Source organism: Porcisia hertigi, chromosome 15 (assembly GCF_017918235.1).
Source record: "Porcisia hertigi strain C119 chromosome 15, whole genome shotgun sequence".
Taxonomy (NCBI): domain Eukaryota; phylum Euglenozoa; class Kinetoplastea; order Trypanosomatida; family Trypanosomatidae; genus Porcisia; species Porcisia hertigi.
Window position 1 is genome coordinate 68,299 of NC_090574.1, and position 20,911 is coordinate 89,209.

A 20,911-nucleotide genomic window follows, 5' to 3' on the forward strand; every position below is an offset into this window, starting at 1 on the left:
AGCATATAGCTCAGCGGCACCGACATGCAAATAGACGCGTGACCTCAAGGTGGGGCTTGGCACAACACACACACACACACCTCGCCCGCACTTGTTACCAGCGCAAGGCAATTCCTTTCTGGTGATGTGGAAGACGCCGCGAGAAGTGGAGAGAGGCGACGGGGCGGGGTGAAGAAGACACTTCACCACACCTGCCATGACTGCGCGCGCACTATTCACTCCATGCACATGCCCCTCCCTCCCCGCTCCCTCCCTCCCTCCCTCTCTCTGCTCATCATGATACCAAAGAACAAGTGTTACCACGCAGCTCTGTAGAAAAATAGAATGTTGGCGAGGGCGTGGTTTAACATCGACACTCCGCCGCCGCCGCCGCCGTTGTCGCACCCGTGAACGCCGTCGACAGTGTCCCCAACGACATCACTGGCATAGGCGCTGTGAGCTTCACAGGTTTGGCGCAGAGCGAAATATATACGGTCTCGCCGAAGGCAGTTGTCGTTGCAGTAGACGAGTTTTGCGGAGCAGCAACGGCGTCTGTCTGCGAGCTGCTGGTGGTCAAACCGTGCGTCAGCGGCTGCAGAGCTGTTGCGGTGTTCCGCGTCACAAGAGGTGGAAGAAAAAACTTACCGCAAATGCAGTGGACGTTGTCAAGGCAAAAGCACTCACGTGGGCGGTCAGTAGCCCCATTCAGTTGCGCGAGGTGCAGCGAACGGCGGATGTCAAACCCCAGTGACTCCCCCTCGCTCTCTTCCGATGCGTTGGAAGAAACATGTTGCTGCTCTGTGCTGTGGCCATCCGTGGAGATCGCCCTGGTGTCCAGGAACTCCGATAATGAGTGTAGCTTCAGTGGCATGTAAGAGGAGTCTTCCATGTCGTCCTCGGCGAGGTAGTGACGTGTTTCAAACGACATTTTAGCAGAGAAGGAAAACAGTGTGTGTGTGTGTGTGTGTGTGTGTGTGTGTGTGTGTGTGCGCTCGGTTAAGGATAAAGAATGGCGAGGGGAAGATCAATGGCTGAAGCGAGAAGAGCGTGCAGTGTCTAGCGGATCAGAATGCCGTAAGAGAGACGAGGAGGAGTGGCAAGTAAATACGTGGAAAGAACTTCTGAGGTTGCGTTCATACTCGTGTGTGTGTGTGTTGAAGAGAAGGGGTGGGAAGGAGGAGGAGGAGGAAAGAGGGAGGGAGGGGATCAAGTACGATGTCAAGAAGAAGAGTAGGGACACAGATAGAGAGGGGGGGGTCAATAGTGTTAATGAAGACACACACACACACACACCTTTGTTATCCCCCTTTTTTTCTTTCGGTGTTACGTGTGTGAGACTGTCGCGCCATTGATAGTCACGTAGAATGAGCGAAGATCACATTATGTTTCGGGGGAGGGGGATAGCACAACCAGGGCGACTCTAAGTTGATATCATCATACGTCAGATCGATAAGCCCAGCGGGAACTACATAACAACAGGCTGCGTCGACAAAAACAACACACCGAGACGGGAAGGAAGCGGAGGGGAGGGGAGGGGGGAGAGAGGCGACACGCGTCACAACAGCTCAATATTTGAAAAAGAAAGGGAATATGGCCTTCGGGTGTTCACTTTGAATGACTCGTGTCTTTCAATATTTTTGTTTGTTTGTGTGAGGAGACCCCTCTCCCCCGATTTCTACGTGTGTGTGTATGTGGGGTGGGGGTGTGTAAGTGTAAGTGTGCGCACTTGTGTGTCTGTGATGTGTTGAGCGAACGTGAGAGAACACACACGCAAGCGCACGGGTAGGGGAGGCAGTAGGGGAGCACGTGAGGAGGACAAAGACAGGGAAAACCGTACAGAAAAAAAATGTAAAAAAACAGAGATTTTTTAAAAAAAGGGGGACACCCCCTCAGACGCACACACACACACAGAGTGATCTCTCTTTTTTCTTTTGTTTTTAGATGCAATACTCGGCATCGTCGTCAGAGACCACCTCCAGGACTGAACGCTTCTTTCGACCAGGAACGAAGCGCACACATACACCAAGGCCTACGATGCTGCTAGCGGTGTTGGGGATATTTGAAGATGTATCGGGCACGGATGCCGCACTGGCAATAGGCGACATAACATCGCGTTGCGACGGCGCAACACTTGAGATCCCAGTCGGTAAAGCAGCCTCACCATCATGTCCTCTTGGGGTTACCGCCACGGACGTCGCACAGCCACCAGAGGTAATGTACACCAAGGTGTTCTTCTCGGCGCAGTAGAGCAAAACCGATCCGGAGCCCGCCTCCGCCGCGCAGGAGCTCTTGAAGTGGTTCACTGTGACAGGAGCGCGGCGCTGCGACTTCACGGGCTTGTCGACCGCCCCCTTTGACACCTGGCACACCGCCGCCGCCGTTCGGCGCTTCGCCTCTTTCACTGGAGAGAGTGTGCTGACAGCTTTGCCCGCTGTCTCCCCGGCTACAAGAAATGGATCGCTCTTTAGGGCGGCCATGACGCAGCCAACAGACTGCGGGTGGTGCGTCTTCGTTGTGACTGCTGCTGCTGCTGCTGAGCTCTTCGCCGCGGTGGGGGTTTCTTCAGCAGGAGAGGCGGTGGCCGCCGCCACGGCCTTCGGTACAGCCGTGGCGCCGGAGTGCAGCGTTCCGTCGGCCGATGGTGTCGTCGTACCAGCCATCATGCCATCCTCGCGAGCAGCCTGCAGCCAGCGCTCCACCGCGCCTGTCCAATCGAGGTCTCCTCCCAGGGTGGCATCGTCCTCGCTGAGCGCGGTACTGCGTTGGCGCATGAGGGAGTCCAGGGGAATGGTGGTGTACGAGGAGCCGCCAATGCCAAGACCGGACAAGATGGCGTCGTAGTTCCCCGTACTGACGCTGTGTCTTTCATTGGACAGAGTAGCGGTGGTGGTGCGGCTAGCGAGGGATGGAGTAATGGGGCACACGGAGCCCTCCGTTGGGCCCCAGAGGCTGTCACCAATCGACATGCCGCCTCCCTGGCCGTTGTTCACGCTGTTCGATGAGGGGTGCTCAACAGCCGCAGCCAGCGCTGGTGCTGCTGCCACAAAATTTGATGGATGGGGATGCTCTGCAGAGGCGCTGTTACTCGAATTTGTCACCGGCGCCGGCAAAGGGTTATGAAGATCGCTGCCGCTGCCCTCTGACATCGACGCCGTCGAGCGCTGGAGTGAAGGCGCAACAGCAGCCCCGCCAATGGCGAAGACACTTTGAGGACCTGCGTGTGGGTAGCTCGTGACGGTGGTCGGTACCGTGTAGCGGCACGAGTCTGAAGAGTTGGGAACTACTATTAGGCGAGGCTGCGCGTTCTGCTCAACATCAGTGTTCGGCGGGTCGTTGTTCCCTGGTGGCGGTGAGGCGCTCTGAAATCCACCGGATGTAGCCATGAGGCTGTGAACGTATTGCGGCGTGGCCCTTTCACATGGCACTGTGGATGATTCGTTGGTCACATGCCGGGAGGAGCGATGGGCCATAGTATTGCTACTCACGACATTTCCGGCTGGCTGAAGCTGACGCCGCTTTGCACCCTCGCCTGGCGATGCAGCCGCGACAGCGGCGCTGCTGCCTGATCCTGTCATATCTGTAGACGCGGAAGAACTCGCCACCGTCGCCGATGGCAGTGTCGGTGGCGGTGGCGGTGGTGCCAGCAGCTGCCCGGTGCACGGTAAAGTCGTGTACGGTACAGAGCTATGCATCGCCGGGGCTACGTTGATGGCGTGTTGGTTGTTGTTGATGACAGAAAAGGGGTAGTGACCCATGGTCGGTATGTAGTACGGCATCCCTGCCATCATCGCGGGCACGCCACCACAGGCAAGACCACTGAGATCATCGGGAATACCAAATGAAGCTGGTGTCGATAGCGGAACAGCAAAACCAAACGCAGGTGGCGGTATCATCCCATGTCCGGGAGGCGGGGGTCGCGACCGCGGCCGCCGCTGATCGCGAGAACTCAGCACGGCACGCCCTCGAGGAACGGGAGCGTCTCCTCTGGCTGCGCTGGTGCTGTCGTCTCCCGGACCGCCGCCTGGGAAGGTGCGCATGTTTCCAGGCACCAGCGAAGACGAATCACAGCTGCCTTTCTTGGTCCTCCTCTTCGCTCCCACAAGCGTTGTCGTCGTCACAGGCGGCTCGCGCTGCAGCTGATGCGCCGGTGCGTCTTTCCGCTGCCCGTTTTCCACAGCTGTTTTCGAGTCGACGTGCTTCAAGCGAGGTGGGTTGGGTGTTGACAAGGTGTCCCTCGCAGGTGTCGCTGGTACTGCTGTCGCCGCCTCCGGCAGTGGAGCCGTGGCCTTCGGATCGGACCGCAGCTCATCCTCCCCGTGGGCGAAGGCGCATTTTTCACCAAACGGGCAGCCCTCCTCACTACAGAAGAACGTGCATATAGACGTCTTATACTTGGAGGGCTTTACAATGTCGTGCCGCCTATTCTTCGTCATTATAGCTCAGAGTCTGCTGCGGGGTGGGGGTGGGGGGGGAGGATGAAGAGGGGAATGTGGGTGATCAATGGCACCGATACCTTTACACACATGCACACACACACACACACCCACACACATGCACACACACACACAACAAAAAGGTGTATGTGTGTGTGTGTGTGCGCGCCTGAATGGGTTTTATCTATATAGGCGGGTTGATAATATATACAAGTGTTTATTTATATGGACACTCACAGTCAAGTAAACTGGGAAAAAGGGGGAGGGAGAAAGGGGAGAGAGAGGGAGGCACCAAACCGAGCTAACTATGCCCGCATGGAAGTGAACAAAAAAAAAAGAGAGAGAGAGGCGTTTGAACCCCACTCCCGCCCCTTCCACCACCCAAAACAGGCGACCACCCGAAGAGGGAGAAGGAGAGAGGCACGTGAACCAACAGCCCAGAACGAGCGACAGTCAACAACAACAGTGAGACAGGGCGGTGGAAAAACTAAAAAAAGAGGAAGCGAGCTCAAACATGGAAGCGAAGAGAAACGGTGTGTGTGTGTGTGTGGATATGTGAGCATGGGGGGGGGGGGGCGGAGAGAAGACGAGAGTGACGGTTTATGTCAACCCACTGCTCCATGTAATCAAGAGCTCCTCGAATACGATCACGCAGTGCTGCTTACCAGAACGAACACGGGAGATCTTCTTTGCGGTGGGAGAGTCACTGCCGAATAAAACTATTTTTTTTAAAGAGGAATTTTTCAAGAAAGGAGCTCAGACGAAGGAGAGGAGAGTTGCGCCTGCATGTGTGTGTGTGTGTGTGTGGAGACAAGACATGCACACCCGCACAAACGGAGAACACACAGACAAGAGGTAGCGTTCCCGAGAAGAACAGGAGAAGATGACCACTACCTAAATGTGAGTCCGTATATAGACACGCACTCTGCGCCATCACAACCTTCTTCAGTCGCCTCGGTTTGCAATGCGTATCGCGCAAGTGAACATGTGTGGCCGCAGAGTCCAGTCGATGGGCACACCCCCTTGCAGGTGTGGGGTCTCTTCACACAAACCCCCTGAGGTACGTTGTTAGGTGCTCTGCGGTATTGAACCGTTCCAACCACTCATCTGAGTTTTAAGAATGCCGCTGCTGAGATAAGTCTTGGGGGGTACCGCTGCTCCTCTCTGCCCGAGTACACATTCCTGGGCCCCCTTCTCTTTTACCTATACGAAACGTGTAGACACTGACCTTGCACAATTGTGAATACGGGGAGGGAGGGGGGGGGAGAGGGAGGGAGGGAGGGAGGGAGGGGCGCACCTTAGAATTTGACATGAACTTTGGCATTTGCCTTATTGCGTCCACTTTTTTTGTGTGGTGCGTAGAAATGTGGAACTACTGTGTGTGTGTGCGTGTGTGTGTGTGTGTGTGTGTGTTTGCGCCGGCAAGCCAACGGAAACCCCGGGGAGTCCACACCACCCCACCTCCTTCCCTAGTCATGAAGAAACGTATATGAAAGGCTGCTGAGCATCTTTCCACCACTCTGACACGCCCGCCTCCCAGGCCTCCCAGGCCCCCCACCCCTACATGCCAATGCAACTCGACTACGCAGAGAGTGAAGAGTGGAGCGGGAATACAAACAGGGGGGAGTTTGCGAAAGGGGGAGGTTCCGATGAGCCTATGGGTGCGCGCATGCATACAACAAGCAAGCAGGCATGCAAACAGAGCGCGCGTGCGATGGACGACACAGACACACACACACACACACACACACACACACGTTCTCCTTCACACGAGGGGGGGAGGGAGCCTAAAATATAAATAAATAAATATATATCAGATACTCTATGAGCAACACTCCTTGGAACTCTCGCACATCAGCCTAACAACGACGACAACTGAACAGGGGAAACCATGACGGCAAGGCGACCCACGTTGTGTACAAGCAACAGAAATGGACGACATCATCAACACCGCGAATAAATGTCTCATTGCGGGCACCCCAAGAGAAAAAGAAGCCCCTCCCCACCCCCCCCCCACCCCCCCCCCACAGACACACACACACACACACACAATGCGTCTGGGCCCCCTCCGCTGTTCTCTACATGGACATGGAAATCACAAGACGCGAGAGAACAGGAAACCCCCCAGCATTATAAAAACACGCGCAGTTCATCCCCGCACATCACACACCTCTCGCCGACTCCCCCCTTTCCTGGCCTCTGTAACTTCTCGGGTTTGCCCCCCCCCTCCCTCCCTCCCCTCCCCACGACTTTCTGACTTGCGCCCTGGGGCGCCTTAATTGAGGTCCACAATCATTATGGTCATGTTGTCCGTGCCCTCCGGCATGGCTGGACCGCCCTCGGGAGAGCTCGGTGCGAGGCACCGGTTGCACACATCCCTGCATATGTCGACGTTTGCCACACCGCTTGCCTTCCTCTCGTTGATAAATTGAATGAGTTCCTCATTGCTGAGAACATCGAAGATGCCGTCACAGGCGATGGCCACGTACGAGTCCTCGGCGCCTCGCCTCGTTGCGATCACATCGGGCACCGCCACCACGAGTTGCTCCGTCACATCCCGCTCTCCGTTGTTTTTGTACACAAAGTCACCCATGGCGCGACTCATGGCCAACTGTCCATTCACGCGGTTGTCTTGCACGAAACCGCCCGCCGCCTGAATGCGCTCCCTTTCAAATGCCACAAGCGGTTTGTGGTCTTGCGAGAGATCGAAAGCGTGGCCATTGCGGCACAGCACTGCACGCGAATCACCCACCCACGCGCACGTAATCTCCTCAGGGGACACGTACACAATGACAGCGGTGCAGCCAGAGCCACCATCGCCAAGCGCTCTCCGGAGTTGGTTGTCGACGTCGAGGAAGGCCTCCTTGAAGTCGATGACGTGGTGGTGGTAATGGCCCGCTGGCTTCGCGTACTTCTCCAAAGTCTCGGCGAACAGCTGGCTGCAGAGGATGGCACTCTGAACGCCGGAGTGACCATCAAAGACACCAAAGAGGGCCTCCCTCCTGCTATCCGAGCCGGCTGAGAGGAACTTGAGATCAACCAGGTGCGCGTCCTCCATCTGTGCGCGCCAGCCTTGCATGTCACCCACCGCGACATCGAAGTTGGGGTTATCGGTGTGCGTCTCGCTATGAAAGTCTGTCGAGGGTTTGAGAGCGAACGGGTGCTGCGCGCTAAGAATCTCCGCGAGGAGCTGTTGCAGCTGCATATTCTTCTGGCTATTCAGAAGCGCATTCTCCACCTCATTCTTCGAGCGCTTCTTGGCCAAGTCGGCGTGTTTCTTGCGTTGGTCCTCACGCATCCTACTCTCCCTGAGATTTTTCTCCGCGCGCTCTGTGCCGATATACTGCGTAGTCTTGGATAATTCGGAGAGGAACACCTCGAAGTCATCCCCCGCCTCCAGCCTCTTCACCTTGCCACTGCTGTTCCTATGGGCACGGCTGTCCTTGCTACCGTGTCCATTCGAACTACCGCTCTTTCTCTTCGCGGGCATCTCAGTAACGATATGCAGCCTCGGTTGAGGTTGATGTGTTTCTGTTTGTGTGGGTGTAATGGAGGTGTAATGGAGGCACAAACGGGTGTGTACAAGTGCGAGCACTAAACCGAGAGTTAGTCGCGAGTGTGGGGACAGGGGATGCTCGCCGAAGTAAAGAGAGAGAGAGAGAGAGAGGGGGGGGGAAAAAGGGAAAGGGAATGCACACTTGAGTAGTAGAGGAAAGAAAAAAAGAAAAGGGGGGTAGGAGCACGTCCACTTCGACGACAGACAGACAGACTGAGACGGTGTGGAAATAAGAAGCGGGGAAGTAAAGCCCTTCGAGCCTGTGTGTGCAGGTACCCCAGACAGCTACATCGAGCAGCTCTCAAAGGCAAGCTTGCTTTGAGCCCTGTCCAAGGCGTGTCACGTAGGCGGGCACAGATAGTTGACGAAGCCATCCCTTTAATCTGGCTTCCCTTTTGGTGTGGAGAGAGCACCGGCGAGACAGCGTCGAAAAAGGAAAAAGGAAGGGAGTGGAGAGAGAGAGAGTTCTCCTAGCCTTGCAGGAACGAGGCGGCGGGAATATGCGCACGCATACGCATGAACGGCCACTGGGATCACGCGCAAAGACAAAACAGCGAAGAATCGCGGCACAAACTGGAGTGACAAGAACACACGCGGTGGAGACATGAACTCCTCCGACCGGCTACCCCCCCCATCACCACTTCTTCCCCTCTCCTTACCTCTGACGCAATGTGCCGACCTTTAATAGAGAGCTGCACATCACACAGAAGTACCGAAACAGGGGAAGTGGTGAGAGGGGTAATGTCGACAACGCCCCCACTGAAAGAAAAAGTGACAGACACACACACACACGCACACACACACACACACACACATTCCCGGAGACCAACGCGCAGAGGGAAGAAAAAACAACAGATGAAAGGCACAGCATCATCTAGAAGTGTACACGTTGATACACAAAATACGCACAAGAGCCCACATAGACGTGCGTGTATATCGAAGCGCTAAAACCATTGTGCCAAAGGTGAAAGGAAAGAGAGGAGACAACACCATTGCAATATGAAGAAAAACAAACAAACAAGCGAGGGATTAACACACATCAACATGTGTGTGCACATATATGTATATATATATATACGATTATAGACACACACACACACACACACGCAGGGAGAAAGAGATCTATAAATATATATATATATATATCATATATACACACACACACATGCACACACACACACAACACGAGGCCATTAGCATGCAAACGCATCTGGAGAGAAAAGAGAGGGATGAAAAGTCGCTGGGGCTTAGCGACCACGACATGCATTTCTTTTGAGTCATCCTTCCAATCGGTGGGGGATGTCGCCCGTCTCTACGAGGTTTGGAGAGAGAGGGGGGGAGGGAAGTCGCAGGAGAGCACGACTGTGCACCGTGGACGTGTGCACGGTTGTCAATATGAGAGCGGTGTGCTGCTGCTAGGGCGTACTATGCGGCGGTGAGAGCTTCGGTTAGCTCTGTGGGTGTTGCTGCTCCTGTGAAATCGGGGCGGGGGCTGTGGGATGCGCAGCACCACGATCCTGCTGTAGCTCAAGATCGGATATGTACAGGGGCAACAAGAAAGGGTGGTGCAGTGCGTCACGGCAGCTCATCCGCTCCCCTGGCTGATACCGAAGGAAGCGCGCGATGAAGTCGTGGAACTCTCGGTACGCCTCTTCGCTGTGGCCTGAGGCGTCGAGACGCCGGCCGCACGGACCACCAGTTGTGACACCGATGACGCTCTCGAGTGTGCACCGCTCCGGGATGGGTTCCTTCAATTGGAATCCGGTGGCTAAGCTGCCACGGTAAAACCGATTCGCCTTGGGCGATCCCGCCACCATTTCCGCAGGTATCGGACCGAGGGTGGCCTCGAACTTTGCTAGTTGCGCCGCCTCTGTGCGCCCGTCAAACAAAGGGACTCCGGTGTGCAGCTCCACCAGCACGCACGCCAGCGACCAACGATCGATTGGCGTGCCATACTCGAGAAACAGTATTACCTCGGGGCTGCGGTAGAAGCGGCTTTGGATGTAGCGGTGGAAACGTTTAGCAGTGTAACAGGCAGAGCCGAAGTCGATCAAGCGGATGCCGCTTCTGTTTTGGTTGCGCAGAAGTATGTTCTCCGGCTTTAGATCGCAGTGAATGATCGGGTGCGGCTTCTGCAACTCCAGCTGCAGCAGTGTGTGCGTCAGCTGGTAGGCGAACTTGCGTACAAGGTCCAAACTCACACCCTTGAACCGGGTGCACTTGATGAGCTGATACAAATTAAAACTCAACAGCTCAAAAACTAATACAAGGTGGTTCTGCCACTCAAACACCTTCAGCAGTCGCACCACGAGGTGGTTCAGCGACGGGTTTTCATTGAGCCGCAGCAAAATGTCGAGCTCCACCTTCGCCTGGCTCCGAAAGCTCGAGCCGCGCCGTGTGATCTTCATCGCAACCGCCTCGGTCCGCTTCTGATCGAAGCCGCGGATGACGGTGCCAAAACTCCCCTTGCCCAGCACCTCCTGCGCAATGTACCGCTGAAAAATAACCTCCCCTGGCAGAAACACATAGTGGCCATCCTTGTCATCGTAGCCGTTGTTATACTTTGGCCCCGGCGACTCCAGTCGGCGCTGCGCGCAGTACTGAGCGTTCACCATTTTGTACAGCTCCAGCAGATGTACGCTGAGCGCAACAGCTGGGCGAGCGTAGGGGTCCGCCTCATTGGAGGTACTTACACCGGCGCGAGTGCTGCTGCCCTCCTTACCGACCGCACTGGAGGTGGACGCGGCCTCTGAGACCATCGCTGCGCTAGTTGCGATACGGTGAGACGAGGACGGTGGCGCGGCACAAGCTGCCCTGGAGACGGCGATCCCTGGGTGAGGCGGCAGAGTGCCGTTACTAAAGCCCGTTCTAGTGCGCGTCGTGGAGGATGCCAAAGGATGGTTCATGGTGGCAGAAGTGGTGCTTGCACCATTAGGCGGTGCGGCTGGCAGCGCAGGCGGCCCACCGGCTAATAATGACGATGTGGGGACCGATGAAACACCTGCAGCCGAGGCGGCAGACGCAGACGCAGCGGGAAGGTCGACACCATTTGCGACACCGGACGCCATTGCATAAGTCGACAGCGCCATTGGGTCTGCGTGTACAGAAGAAGAGTGATACGCCAAAGACGATGACTGACCCTCACCAACGGTGCGGGGTGACAGGTACGATGGCGGAGGGCGAGGTCGATCTGAGGCAGAAGTTGAGGCCTGGGGACAGCTGCCGCTGCTGCTACTTGCAGTCGGAACGGACACTGTGTTTACAACGAGAGCTTCTTTCGACTCCGCGGTAGGCTCCCCAGCGACGCTCCGCTGCTCGGTGCTGGGAATGCCGGCACCGGAAGAGGACCTGATCCCTACATGAGCAACGTTGCCGTAGTGGGTGTCGCGCCGACGGCTCCTATTGAATTGTGTGGCTTCTGCGCACACCTCATAGGGCGCATGGGTCTCCTCCTCCTGCATCGCAGCCTCGCAGGGGTGTTGCTGAACAAGCGGTTCCGGGCTCACCTGCGATGACGCTGCCTTCACGGAGTCGGTCATCCCTGTGACTCGCCCGAATACGTGACCAGGCTCAGAGAAACGCGGGGTCAGCAGATAGAAAAAGGGGGGAGATGAGAGACCGAGGCGAAGAGCAAAAACAAACACACACACACAGAGAGAGAGACAGGCAGGAGAAAAGTGAGCACGAATATGTGCAAGTGCAGAGGGCACCAACGACAACAACTATGGGTCACTATAGGGCTGGGAAAGTGAACACAAAATGCAGCCTTACATTTCTCACAACCTCTGGGCAGAAAGGTGGCAGAGCTAGGGGGGGGGGAGAGGAGGAGGGGGGAAGGGGGACCACAAGCAATGAGAACCACAAGCCTGAAAAAACTTCAAAACAAGTCCAATACAAATGGGAGACAGCCAGGCAGACGTTAGAACGGCCCCAAGACCACGCACGCCACGGCCCAGACGTGAAAGATTATCTCCAAAGGAAATGTGTGCAGAACAATAAGAATAGAGCAGGTCCACACACACACACACACACACACACACAGAGAGGAAGCCCTAGAAGGAGGAAACTCAACCAGCAAACGCCAACGAGAGACGACAGAAAACACTTGCAAAAAAAATGAAAAACAAAGAAGTCAAGCGCATCAAAACAAAAAAAAAAGTAGGAAAGGAATCACATACACGCAGACAAACAAACAGAAGGCACACACCAAGGCCGAATCCCAACCAGAAAAAAAAATCTGGTGATGAAAAATAGCAGAGAGAGAAAACAATTAAGCCGACCGAGATATGCGAGAGGAGGAGGAGGAGGGGAGAGAGAGAGAGAGAGAGAGAGAGACGAAAAATTATCTACGTTAGAAAACTTCGACGGGCAAAATAGAAAAAAAGGAAATGATGAGGGGAGCGCGCACAACGGCACACAATGATGAGAACGATATAAAATGTGTGACAAGTGCAGGAGGAGGAGCAGACGATCCGGCGACGTGATTATCTAAAAACAATAATAATAACCGTATTATCTCGTTGTGCCGCAGTGTTCCGCACGTTTTTGATACCGAAACGTCGTCGCCGTTTTGGGAAAAAAAAAAAAGGGATGTTCCTTGGTGGTTTGACAACGAATGCGGAAGGGGCACGAAGAAGCTTAGCCCTCCCTCCTGCCAGATGAAGTCTTCTTTACACTAGACGTGAGTGCGCGTATCTGGCCAAGGCCCGCCGTTGGAAAGGGAGCAGATCTGATTTATCGCGTCGGGGAGGACGCGGGAAGGTAATGGAAAAGAGGAAGACTATTAGCGACCAGTAGGTCTGATACTGGGGCTCTCTTTTACGCTGCTTGGAAATCTGTGAGCCCCCCCCCTCCTCTCCTGTGGGGTGCACAGCGGCCAACGAAAGGTTAGAGGACAACAAAAAAGAACAGAGCGAACAATCCAATCAGCCCAAGACGTCTCCTCGATGGGAACGGATGAGGGAGAAGAGAAGAGGTAGGAAGGATCCTGAGGTGGTCTTCCTGGACTCTGGAATAACAGCGATGGATCGGTTGCAGCTGCCCTGCCGGACAGATATGCGTGAGTGTGGGATAAGGGGGTTGAGGGGGATGGAGGGAGCGCTGCTCAGTGACGTATGACTGATTCCCTCTCTCCCCCGTTCAGGTTACGTTTATGAATATATACTTAGAACTGCACACCCTCGAACTCCCAGAGGCAAACAAACACACACACACACACACACACACACTTGAGCAGTGTGTCGATGCAAAACTGCAGAATAAAAAAAGGAGAAATCACAACGTGGCGTGTATTCGCTCTGGCAGTCGGTTTGCGTGTGTGTGTGTGTGTGTCTGTGAAAATAGGGTGCGGTGGAAGGGTTGCGCGTGTGTCCCTCCGCCTGTCTGCCTGCCTGTTTGTGTGAATGCCTGTATGTATGTAAATATGATGTAGAAGTGTCACCACGTGCCTCTCTCCCTACCACGCGTCTGGAGGTGTGTGTCCTTCTGAGTTTGGTTTCTTTTTGCTGCCACAAAGCAAATATAAAAAGGGGGGGAAGAGGAGAGACCGGTGGAGAGGTCTGGGTGCTGGCTACTAAACGCTTGCTCTTCTCGATGAAGTAACTGATCGGGGGGGTGTAGAGGTACGCGTTTGCATGTGTGTGTGAGTGTGTGTCATATATTGGCGTTGGCCACAAAGTGAGAATCAAAGTAGTGGAAGGCCGGACGCGCGCGCAGACAAAACACACACAAGAAGAGATATAGAGACAAGAAAAAGGTTACGTGAAGTATAGAAGTGAAAAAAAAATGAACACACACGAAGACACAGAAGCTGCGCCACAAGCGCAAGGGCGCGAGAGAGAGGAAGAAAACGAGAGGGAAGGGGCGAGTGATGGCACCTTTGCTCTCGTTTTACGAATATGTGCCGCCTCTCACCGTCACCGTGGTGGTGGTGTGCAGGGCAAACGGTCTTACAGACATCCACCCGGCGCAGAGGGCCTCCACTTTTACCACAAGTGCCGCCGCGCCCACTGTAAGCAAACAGCGATGAAACGAGGCGGAACAAAAAATAAAAGGGGGGCGCCCGCTGCACCGGCTGCCCACCCACTCCCTCACCCTTGCGCTCCATCCCGGCCCTCTTCTACTCGTTGAAGAGGTGCAAGGGAAGAAGAGGCGGGGGAGGGTGGAGGGTGGAGGGAAGGGGAAGTATAGTGGCTCCCTGAACGTATTGATTTTGTTGTTGCACGTGTGGGGTGGGGTGGGGTATGTCTGTGTGTGTGTGTGTGTGTGTGTGTGTGTGTACGTTGTCCAAACCTTTCTCATGCTCAACGGTGAATGAGGATAAGACATGCACAGGGGACACCGTTGCGGTTGCGGCTGCGAGTGCGAGAAGTGTCGGCGATATCCATACAGAGGGCCTTCTGTGACCCGTCCTTCCCCTCCCCTCCGTGCCCCTGAACCGACCCCAGCTTACGGTCAGTAGAGTCCCTCACACGGGACTTGAGAGGAGGAAGCGCAAGGGTGGAAGCGACGATGAACGAGACCCTCTCAGAACACATCAGTAGATGAGAGTGGAGCGCATGCCTACCCATACACGAAAAAAAAAACACGTGCACACACACACACACACAGCCATCGATGTACAAGGTCTTCTTTTGAACGAGGGTGGGATAAGAGAAGGGAGGGAAGGGGAGGAGGCACATAGAGAAGAAATGAGCGTCCCTCCCCCTCCCCCCCTCCTCGCATCTAGTAGCCCCGCGAACGCAAGCATGGAGGAGCTGGCAGTGGCCGAGTAAGAAGGGGTACCCCCCCCCTGGCAGCACAGCGCGAAACCGAGGGGAAAGGGGGCTGGGGGTGGGAGTGGCCCTACCCCCCTCCTCATCCTCCTTGCCCTTCGACCGCTACAACTCCCAAAAGCTGTTTACTGCGCAGTTGTCAGCGCTTGCTCGCACGTCGCTGGCCGTGTACAGCAGCCGCTGACGCAGGAGTGCCGAGCCATGACGCTTTTCGAGGAAGTAAAGACGACGGCGGAAGTACTCCGTCGTCACGGCTGTCGCTGAGAGCCTGGTGTAGGCGATGCTGACGTAGCGGCACAGAAGATTGTTGAGACGGCGGAGGAGAAACGTGTGCGCTCGGCGGCGGCGCCTTTTGACCACCCACAGGCGGCGCCGCCCCCTCTCTGCACATGCGCAAAACACTTTCAAGGAATGCCATGGGACTCCCTGAGATCCAAAGTGGTACCGAAGTGGCAGATGCGCGGTCATCGATGCGGTTACGCCACGCGCTGCTGTTTGTGGAAGCCAGAACCGTCTCAATAGACGAGGCGATCTCCTGCAGACGGACCCTCAACTGTTCCTTTTCGCGCACCAGCCCATCACAGCGCTCCTGCAGGTGCAGTCGGGCGGCAGAGCACTCTCGTAGAGTGTTCTCGACACCTTCGAGACGATCACTGTCCTTTTTCAGCTCCGAGAAGCGCAGCAGCAGTCGAAGACGCCGCAACTCCTCCGCTTCCTTATTTGCCCCCTGGTACACAACAGATTTTTCCGGACCGTCCTTGCCAGTAACCCTGTTCGCGCCGGAGACGACACCAACGTCTCTTGACGCCCCTGCGCTATCATTAGAAGGCGACACAGCATCGGAAGACCGACAAGAAGAAACACCTGAGACAGCGTGTCGCTGCTTAAGAGCGAGCATACTCGCCCGGAGCGACACTATCGAGCTCTCAGCTGCATGTTGTTTCCGCTGCGATTCGTCCAGCTCGCTACGCAGTTGGTCCACCAGCCGCTCCATGGCGTCACTGCTGTCATGAGTGCCTGAGTCGATGTGCGTCGCCGACTCCGCTGCAACACACTCTGTTTGAGTATCCGTGCTCTGGCGTTGAGCCGAGGGTTTTGGCTGCTGCGAATGAGTGCGTGTGGCACCCGCATGTGCAGATTTCGTTGTGAACATCGACGTAATGTCCAGTAGAATCACCGGCAGCGTTGAGCACTTTGCTGGTGCGGCTGAGGGCAACGAGCAAGCGAGCGAGCCACAGTCAGGCCGCGGCGAGTCGTCTTGGAACTCCGGGAATGGCTCTTGTGCTTGTGGCACCCGCAGCACAGCGGCGGCGCTGTCCGCCCACCGCACCGTAGCGGCCACTGTTGAAACCGCCCCTGACGTCGATGCTAATGGCGACGACGACGACGGCGACGGCGACGGCGACACGTGACCAGCAGTTGGAGACGCCACGTCCATGGCACTGATGCGACCCTGGCGAACTGAGGCACACCGTTTTCCCTTCAGGGCTTCCAGCGCCTCAGATGAATGTTGTGCACTCCTCGCCGCCTGTTCCAGGGATGTTTGCAACGTGGCGATGCGTTCCTGCTGCTGCTGTATGATGCGCAGAAGATGCTGATGGGAGTGCGGGGATGTCCCACGCGCCGCGGGGGTGGTGGTCGACGATGGCACAGGTGCGCTGAGCGCAAAGGCCTTCGTCTGCACATCGTTTTCTAGTCTAGTGAGTGGCACTTTGGCCAGGGTGAGTGGTGAACCAAAAAACGCATCCAATGGTGGTGTGTTGCTCTCTCCACTTTGGCCCTGTGCCGCCTGGAACGCAGCCGAGGGTGCCACAGCCACAGTGGAAGCCTCGGGGAAGCGGGCGTCATCGTATGCGTAGAAAGCAACGGCATCATGATGTGCAGAAACCGCCATGGTACTCAACTAGTGAAGGAAAGAAGTCTGCGACGCCCCTCAAAAAAGGAAATAAAAGTGGGGTGAAGGGGGGTGGAGACGACGACAGTGCCACCCCCCAAAAAAAAGGGGGTTTGAAAAGAAAAGGGGGTGGTGGAGACCAGAGGGCGACGAGAGAGCTGCAGTCGAAGACACGAGGAACACGGGGGAGCGAGTGTGTCCACTGTGTGAGAGTAAGGGCGCGTCGGTCTGGCGAACCGAATTGAACGGGAACCAGCTTTTCTCAAATAGAGAAAACAGAGGATCGGAGTGGGAAGGGGCACACAATCGGTACCCATGACTTTAATCCACGTGGTGGTGGTGGTGGTGGTGATCGGAGGTTGAACAAAGAGTGGCTACTCGTATCGGATGCAGCCCTCCACAGACACACATACACACGTATTCGTCCTTTTTCCGCACGCCAGTAGTTCGCTTTCTGCGTCAACCACATGACAGACAGACTCGCCAGTGGTGGCTGCTACCCAACGCGGCAGAAAGGAATGCGCAATCATCCACACACCAAACTGTGAAACCACGGATGCAGCGGAAAACAGGGGGGAAGAAAGGGTAGGCAAAGGCGCGCACTCCGGGGGGTGAGGGGGTTGATAGGAGAAAACTTTTTTTCAAAGAGGGAGAGGGGATACGCGGCAATAGGGAAAAAAACACACACATAGACACTTACGCATTTTTGTATGTATATATATATATTCAATGTTGGAAATATGTTTGTGGGTGAACGAGCAGATGAACATGAATGGGGAGGGGGGAAGAAACACCTTGAACAGTAGGGTACGCACTAAGGTGAGGGAGGGGGTTGGTGCCCGTCCGACCACGTCAATCAGCATTCCCTCAAAGTGGAGAGGAAAAAACACACAACCCGTAGTGTGGCCTTCAAAAATGGGCTCATTTCACCACCACCACCACCACCACCCCACACATACACGCACAGACTCATCACGGTGCTAGGGAGATCGCCCTTTTCACGAAGTCCTTGTTCGGGTCTGTGATCCAACCCACCACAGGGTATTTACTGCGAAAGCGCTCCTCCCACTCGTGTAGCGTTTGAAGATGCCCTGGTGCAAGAGTGGTCCAGTCCGCATTGATCTCGTCGCGGGCTACGATGACCTTGCCGAGCTGGCGAGAGCTGTCGCATCCGGCGAAGGCGCTGTACGGACCCTCGGGCCCGTACCACTCGAGCGACGCGTTGTAGAGAATTCCCTTCACCCCCACGAAAACCTGCGGCTTCTTCCTCCCGTCAAACTGCGCCAACTCCTCCACTGTGTAGGCACGCGGCAAGAATGCGTCCATAATGGGCCTCTCTGCAAGCCGCTGTCGACCCTTGAGCTGCAGGCGCACGATCAGTGTCACGAGGGCACCCAGGAAGACGCCGAGCACCACGCTAAATGGCGTCATCTCACGTGGACTCCATCCGGGTGCGTCTGCCATGACGAGAAACGGTCTAAGCTCCCGCCCTTGTATATTCCTGTCCTCCTGCAGAGAGCTACTGCTCTGCGAGTCGCCAGACGCTGCAGACCTTGTGCAAAAAGTCAGTCTCCTCAGAGCTTGGTGTTGGCCTGTGCGATGGGCAGAGGTGTCTTGAGCCGCGTTTGGAAAACGGGGGAAGGAGAAACGAAGATGACGGATGTAATAAACCTGAGAAGCGCACGTGCGTGTGGTGTGTGTGTGTGTAATGACGATATTTTCAGGACATCAACGAGGCGATAAGAGACAGCGATGGGGGAAGAACAGTTGTGCGATTCGGGGCGAGAAGATGCGCCCGTAGCACCAGCAAATGAATAAGTCAATGGGCAGAGGGAAAAAAGGAGAGATCAAGACACTCAACAATGGATCCAACGATTAACAATGGGCGCTGATGGGGTATGATCAAGGCTCTCAAAAATCACTACCGCCACCACCATCCCATCACAGCAGTAAAGACGCAAAACGAGACATGCACACGCACAACATTACCAAAATCCATCACGGTACGCTCCAGCACGCACCCACACACACACACACACAGTACAAGAGGGAAGACCGGTATTCAGATGTGTGTCAAGCACAGGGCCGTGTGTGGAGGCGGGTTAAGGAGGACACCCACATGACGCTCACCGTTGAACAAAAAAAAAAAGAATGGGAGAAAAACAGAAAGAGAGAGGCAAAAAGCTAAGAAATATCCGAGGAGACCAGAAATTCACAGCGGGTTCGCGTTCTTGCGAACAGAAGAGAATGAACAGAGCAAGCTCGTGTGTGTGCGCTAGTGTAGACATGCATTGACCTCTGGCGTCCTGCGAAGGTTTGAAAAGAGTGCAACAACCCCTCGCAACACCTGCACATAAACTCCTCTGCTTCTTTGGCGAGGTTGTCATGTATTCTCGTGACCTGGTTCACACCTCCGCGTGGCATCTCAGGGATTGCAGCGTGCACTCGGTCGGGAAGCCTTAGCCGCCCCCATACCCTTCTACGAGTCCCCCAGGCAGTTCCAGTGGTGGCAGGGTCCAAGTACCTGCGTCATGGGGAAGCCAGAGCGATGCGCGGAGCCCGATGGCAGCGCCGGGTCCTGGATGTTACTGCGTAGGAGTAACCCGTGACCGTGCCACCCGCTCACACCATCCATATGCTTAGGCGTAGCATCAGCGTCACTCGAGCGTGTCCCACCCGGCCTTCACTGCCCCGCTGATGGAGGGGGGGGAGGGATGGGAGCGGCTCTGGGACGATCTGCGAAGCGGGGGGAGGGTGTGCAGAATCTCGATGCGGAGGTGGTGCCCAGGTGACTCCGTCGGCCATCGCACCAACGCGTATCTGCCGCTGCTTTGCACCACGCGGATGGAGGTCGGTGTACCGGTTAGGGTCGAGTGCGGTCTTTGGAGCCATAGTTTTTATGGCAGAATAAACACGTGGATACAAGAGCTGTCGCAGCCTCGTACAAGCCCATGAAGCTGACGAGAGGGGGGGGGGCCTAAGAGAGCAAGTCAAACACATACTCGTATAGCCAAGAGAAAAACACAGAGAGGAAAGCACAACATATGCACTCCCTCTCCCCCTCCCCCCCCCCCCCCCCCCCCCCTCACACACACACACACACACACACTAGCCACCAGCCAACAGGGTAGAATTTATCAAGTAAAAATGCACCACAACAGGGGAGCAGCTCCACTGCATCTGTAATTCTCTTTCATCGCACAATCCCGTCCACGCCGAGCTCGCGCTCCAGATTCTCCACTGAGTACATCGGAAAGAAGCTTAGTACGAATGCCTCCACACACTTCGCGACAATGTAGCCGATCCTACGCGGCGTTGAGACTGGACCTTGGTGCCCTTCTGGCTTGAAGAGACGCCCGAGGAAGGACGGTGCCCCGGTTGTCCCCGCCTCGTGGGTAATCTGAAAATTCTGTACCAGCTCTTTCAAGCCGCTCATAAGAAGTAAGAAAGCGAGAAGGCACAGGACATGGGCACCGCTCCACCCAACCTGGCTGTAGAGGAAGAAAATAAGAATCAGCAATTGGAAGACGTGAGCCATATTCTGCATGACACGCTGCATCAGCCAGTTTACCCATACACCGACAGCATGGGCAGCGAGAGCAAGACGACCTGGTGGTGCGTGCGCTGCCGGGGGAGGGGTAGCTGCGACAGCTGCTGCGTCAACTGCCCTGGCGGCACCGCCGTCTGATCTGAACAAGCGCTGTCGAAGGCCAGCGGCCCCATCCAGCCGTGGCTTCGCCCCCCCAGACAACGTGTCGACATCGCCAGTTCTGTCTGCTCTCACGTGTCCGCTCTCTAGGCGCACTGAGCCCCCCGTAGAATCATCGCGATCGCTCAGGTAGTCAAGTCTCCGGGATGCCACATAGAATTGACGAAACTCTTCAAACGACATCATACGCCGCTCCGACGTCTGCAAATCGCCCTCGGGAGATGCGACGTTCGTATCCGACCCGCTCACAGCGGCCGTGTCTGTCGGTGGTCCCATTGGAGGTGGAGCTGCTTGCACGGGCAGCGAAGATGTCATCGCTGCCCGCTCATCCTGTGGTGGGGACGCGGACATGGCGAAGTGTATAGGGAATGAAGCAGGGGAGAGAGCGGCGTTGGCCTACAATAGACTCCACACACACACACACACACTAAAAACACACTTGTGCGGGTGGTGAGTGGGTGAAAGGGTTGGCCTTACGGGGGGAGAGGGGGGTGTGCGTGTGTATATGTGTATATCGGGGGGGCAGAAGAACTGAGTGAGACAAATAAGAGAGGAGAGCGGTGCAGA

The 20,911-nt window shown here is 55.7% G+C and overlaps 7 protein-coding genes across 7 annotated transcripts; all 7 read right to left on the reverse strand.

Moving 5' to 3' along the window:
• Window positions 1-343: 343 nt before the first annotated feature.
• On the reverse strand, window positions 344-907 carry JKF63_06053 (uncharacterized protein; the record flags this gene model as incomplete). The annotated part of the gene is made up of 1 exon (XM_067902005.1): window positions 344-907. One exon carries the CDS (start codon window positions 905-907, stop codon window positions 344-346), a length of 564 nt encoding a protein of 187 aa, XP_067758352.1.
• Window positions 908-1,916: 1,009 nt separating this feature from the next.
• JKF63_06054 (uncharacterized protein) lies at window positions 1,917-4,412 on the reverse strand (the record flags this gene model as incomplete). The annotated part of the gene is made up of 1 exon (XM_067902006.1): window positions 1,917-4,412. One exon carries the CDS (start codon window positions 4,410-4,412, stop codon window positions 1,917-1,919), a length of 2,496 nt encoding a protein of 831 aa, XP_067758353.1.
• A 2,275-nt stretch (window positions 4,413-6,687) lies between these two features.
• Window positions 6,688-7,902, reverse strand: JKF63_06055 (uncharacterized protein; the record flags this gene model as incomplete). Its single annotated transcript, XM_067902007.1, has 1 exon — window positions 6,688-7,902. One exon carries the CDS (start codon window positions 7,900-7,902, stop codon window positions 6,688-6,690), a length of 1,215 nt encoding a protein of 404 aa, XP_067758354.1.
• Window positions 7,903-9,416: 1,514 nt separating this feature from the next.
• On the reverse strand, window positions 9,417-11,507 carry JKF63_06056 (uncharacterized protein; the record flags this gene model as incomplete). The annotated part of the gene is made up of 1 exon (XM_067902008.1): window positions 9,417-11,507. The coding sequence occupies one exon, from the start codon at window positions 11,505-11,507 to the stop codon at window positions 9,417-9,419; it is 2,091 nt and encodes a 696-aa protein (XP_067758355.1).
• Window positions 11,508-14,880: 3,373 nt separating this feature from the next.
• Window positions 14,881-16,635, reverse strand: JKF63_06057 (uncharacterized protein; the record flags this gene model as incomplete). The annotated part of the gene is made up of 2 exons (XM_067902009.1): window positions 14,881-16,154; window positions 16,185-16,635. 2 exons carry the CDS (start codon window positions 16,633-16,635, stop codon window positions 14,881-14,883), a joined length of 1,725 nt encoding a protein of 574 aa, XP_067758356.1.
• A 972-nt stretch (window positions 16,636-17,607) lies between these two features.
• Window positions 17,608-18,099, reverse strand: JKF63_06058 (uncharacterized protein; the record flags this gene model as incomplete). Its single annotated transcript, XM_067902010.1, has 1 exon — window positions 17,608-18,099. The coding sequence occupies one exon, from the start codon at window positions 18,097-18,099 to the stop codon at window positions 17,608-17,610; it is 492 nt and encodes a 163-aa protein (XP_067758357.1).
• A 1,729-nt stretch (window positions 18,100-19,828) lies between these two features.
• Window positions 19,829-20,695, reverse strand: JKF63_06059 (uncharacterized protein; the record flags this gene model as incomplete). Its single annotated transcript, XM_067902011.1, has 1 exon — window positions 19,829-20,695. The coding sequence occupies one exon, from the start codon at window positions 20,693-20,695 to the stop codon at window positions 19,829-19,831; it is 867 nt and encodes a 288-aa protein (XP_067758358.1).
• Between the last annotated feature and the right edge of the window lie 216 nt (window positions 20,696-20,911).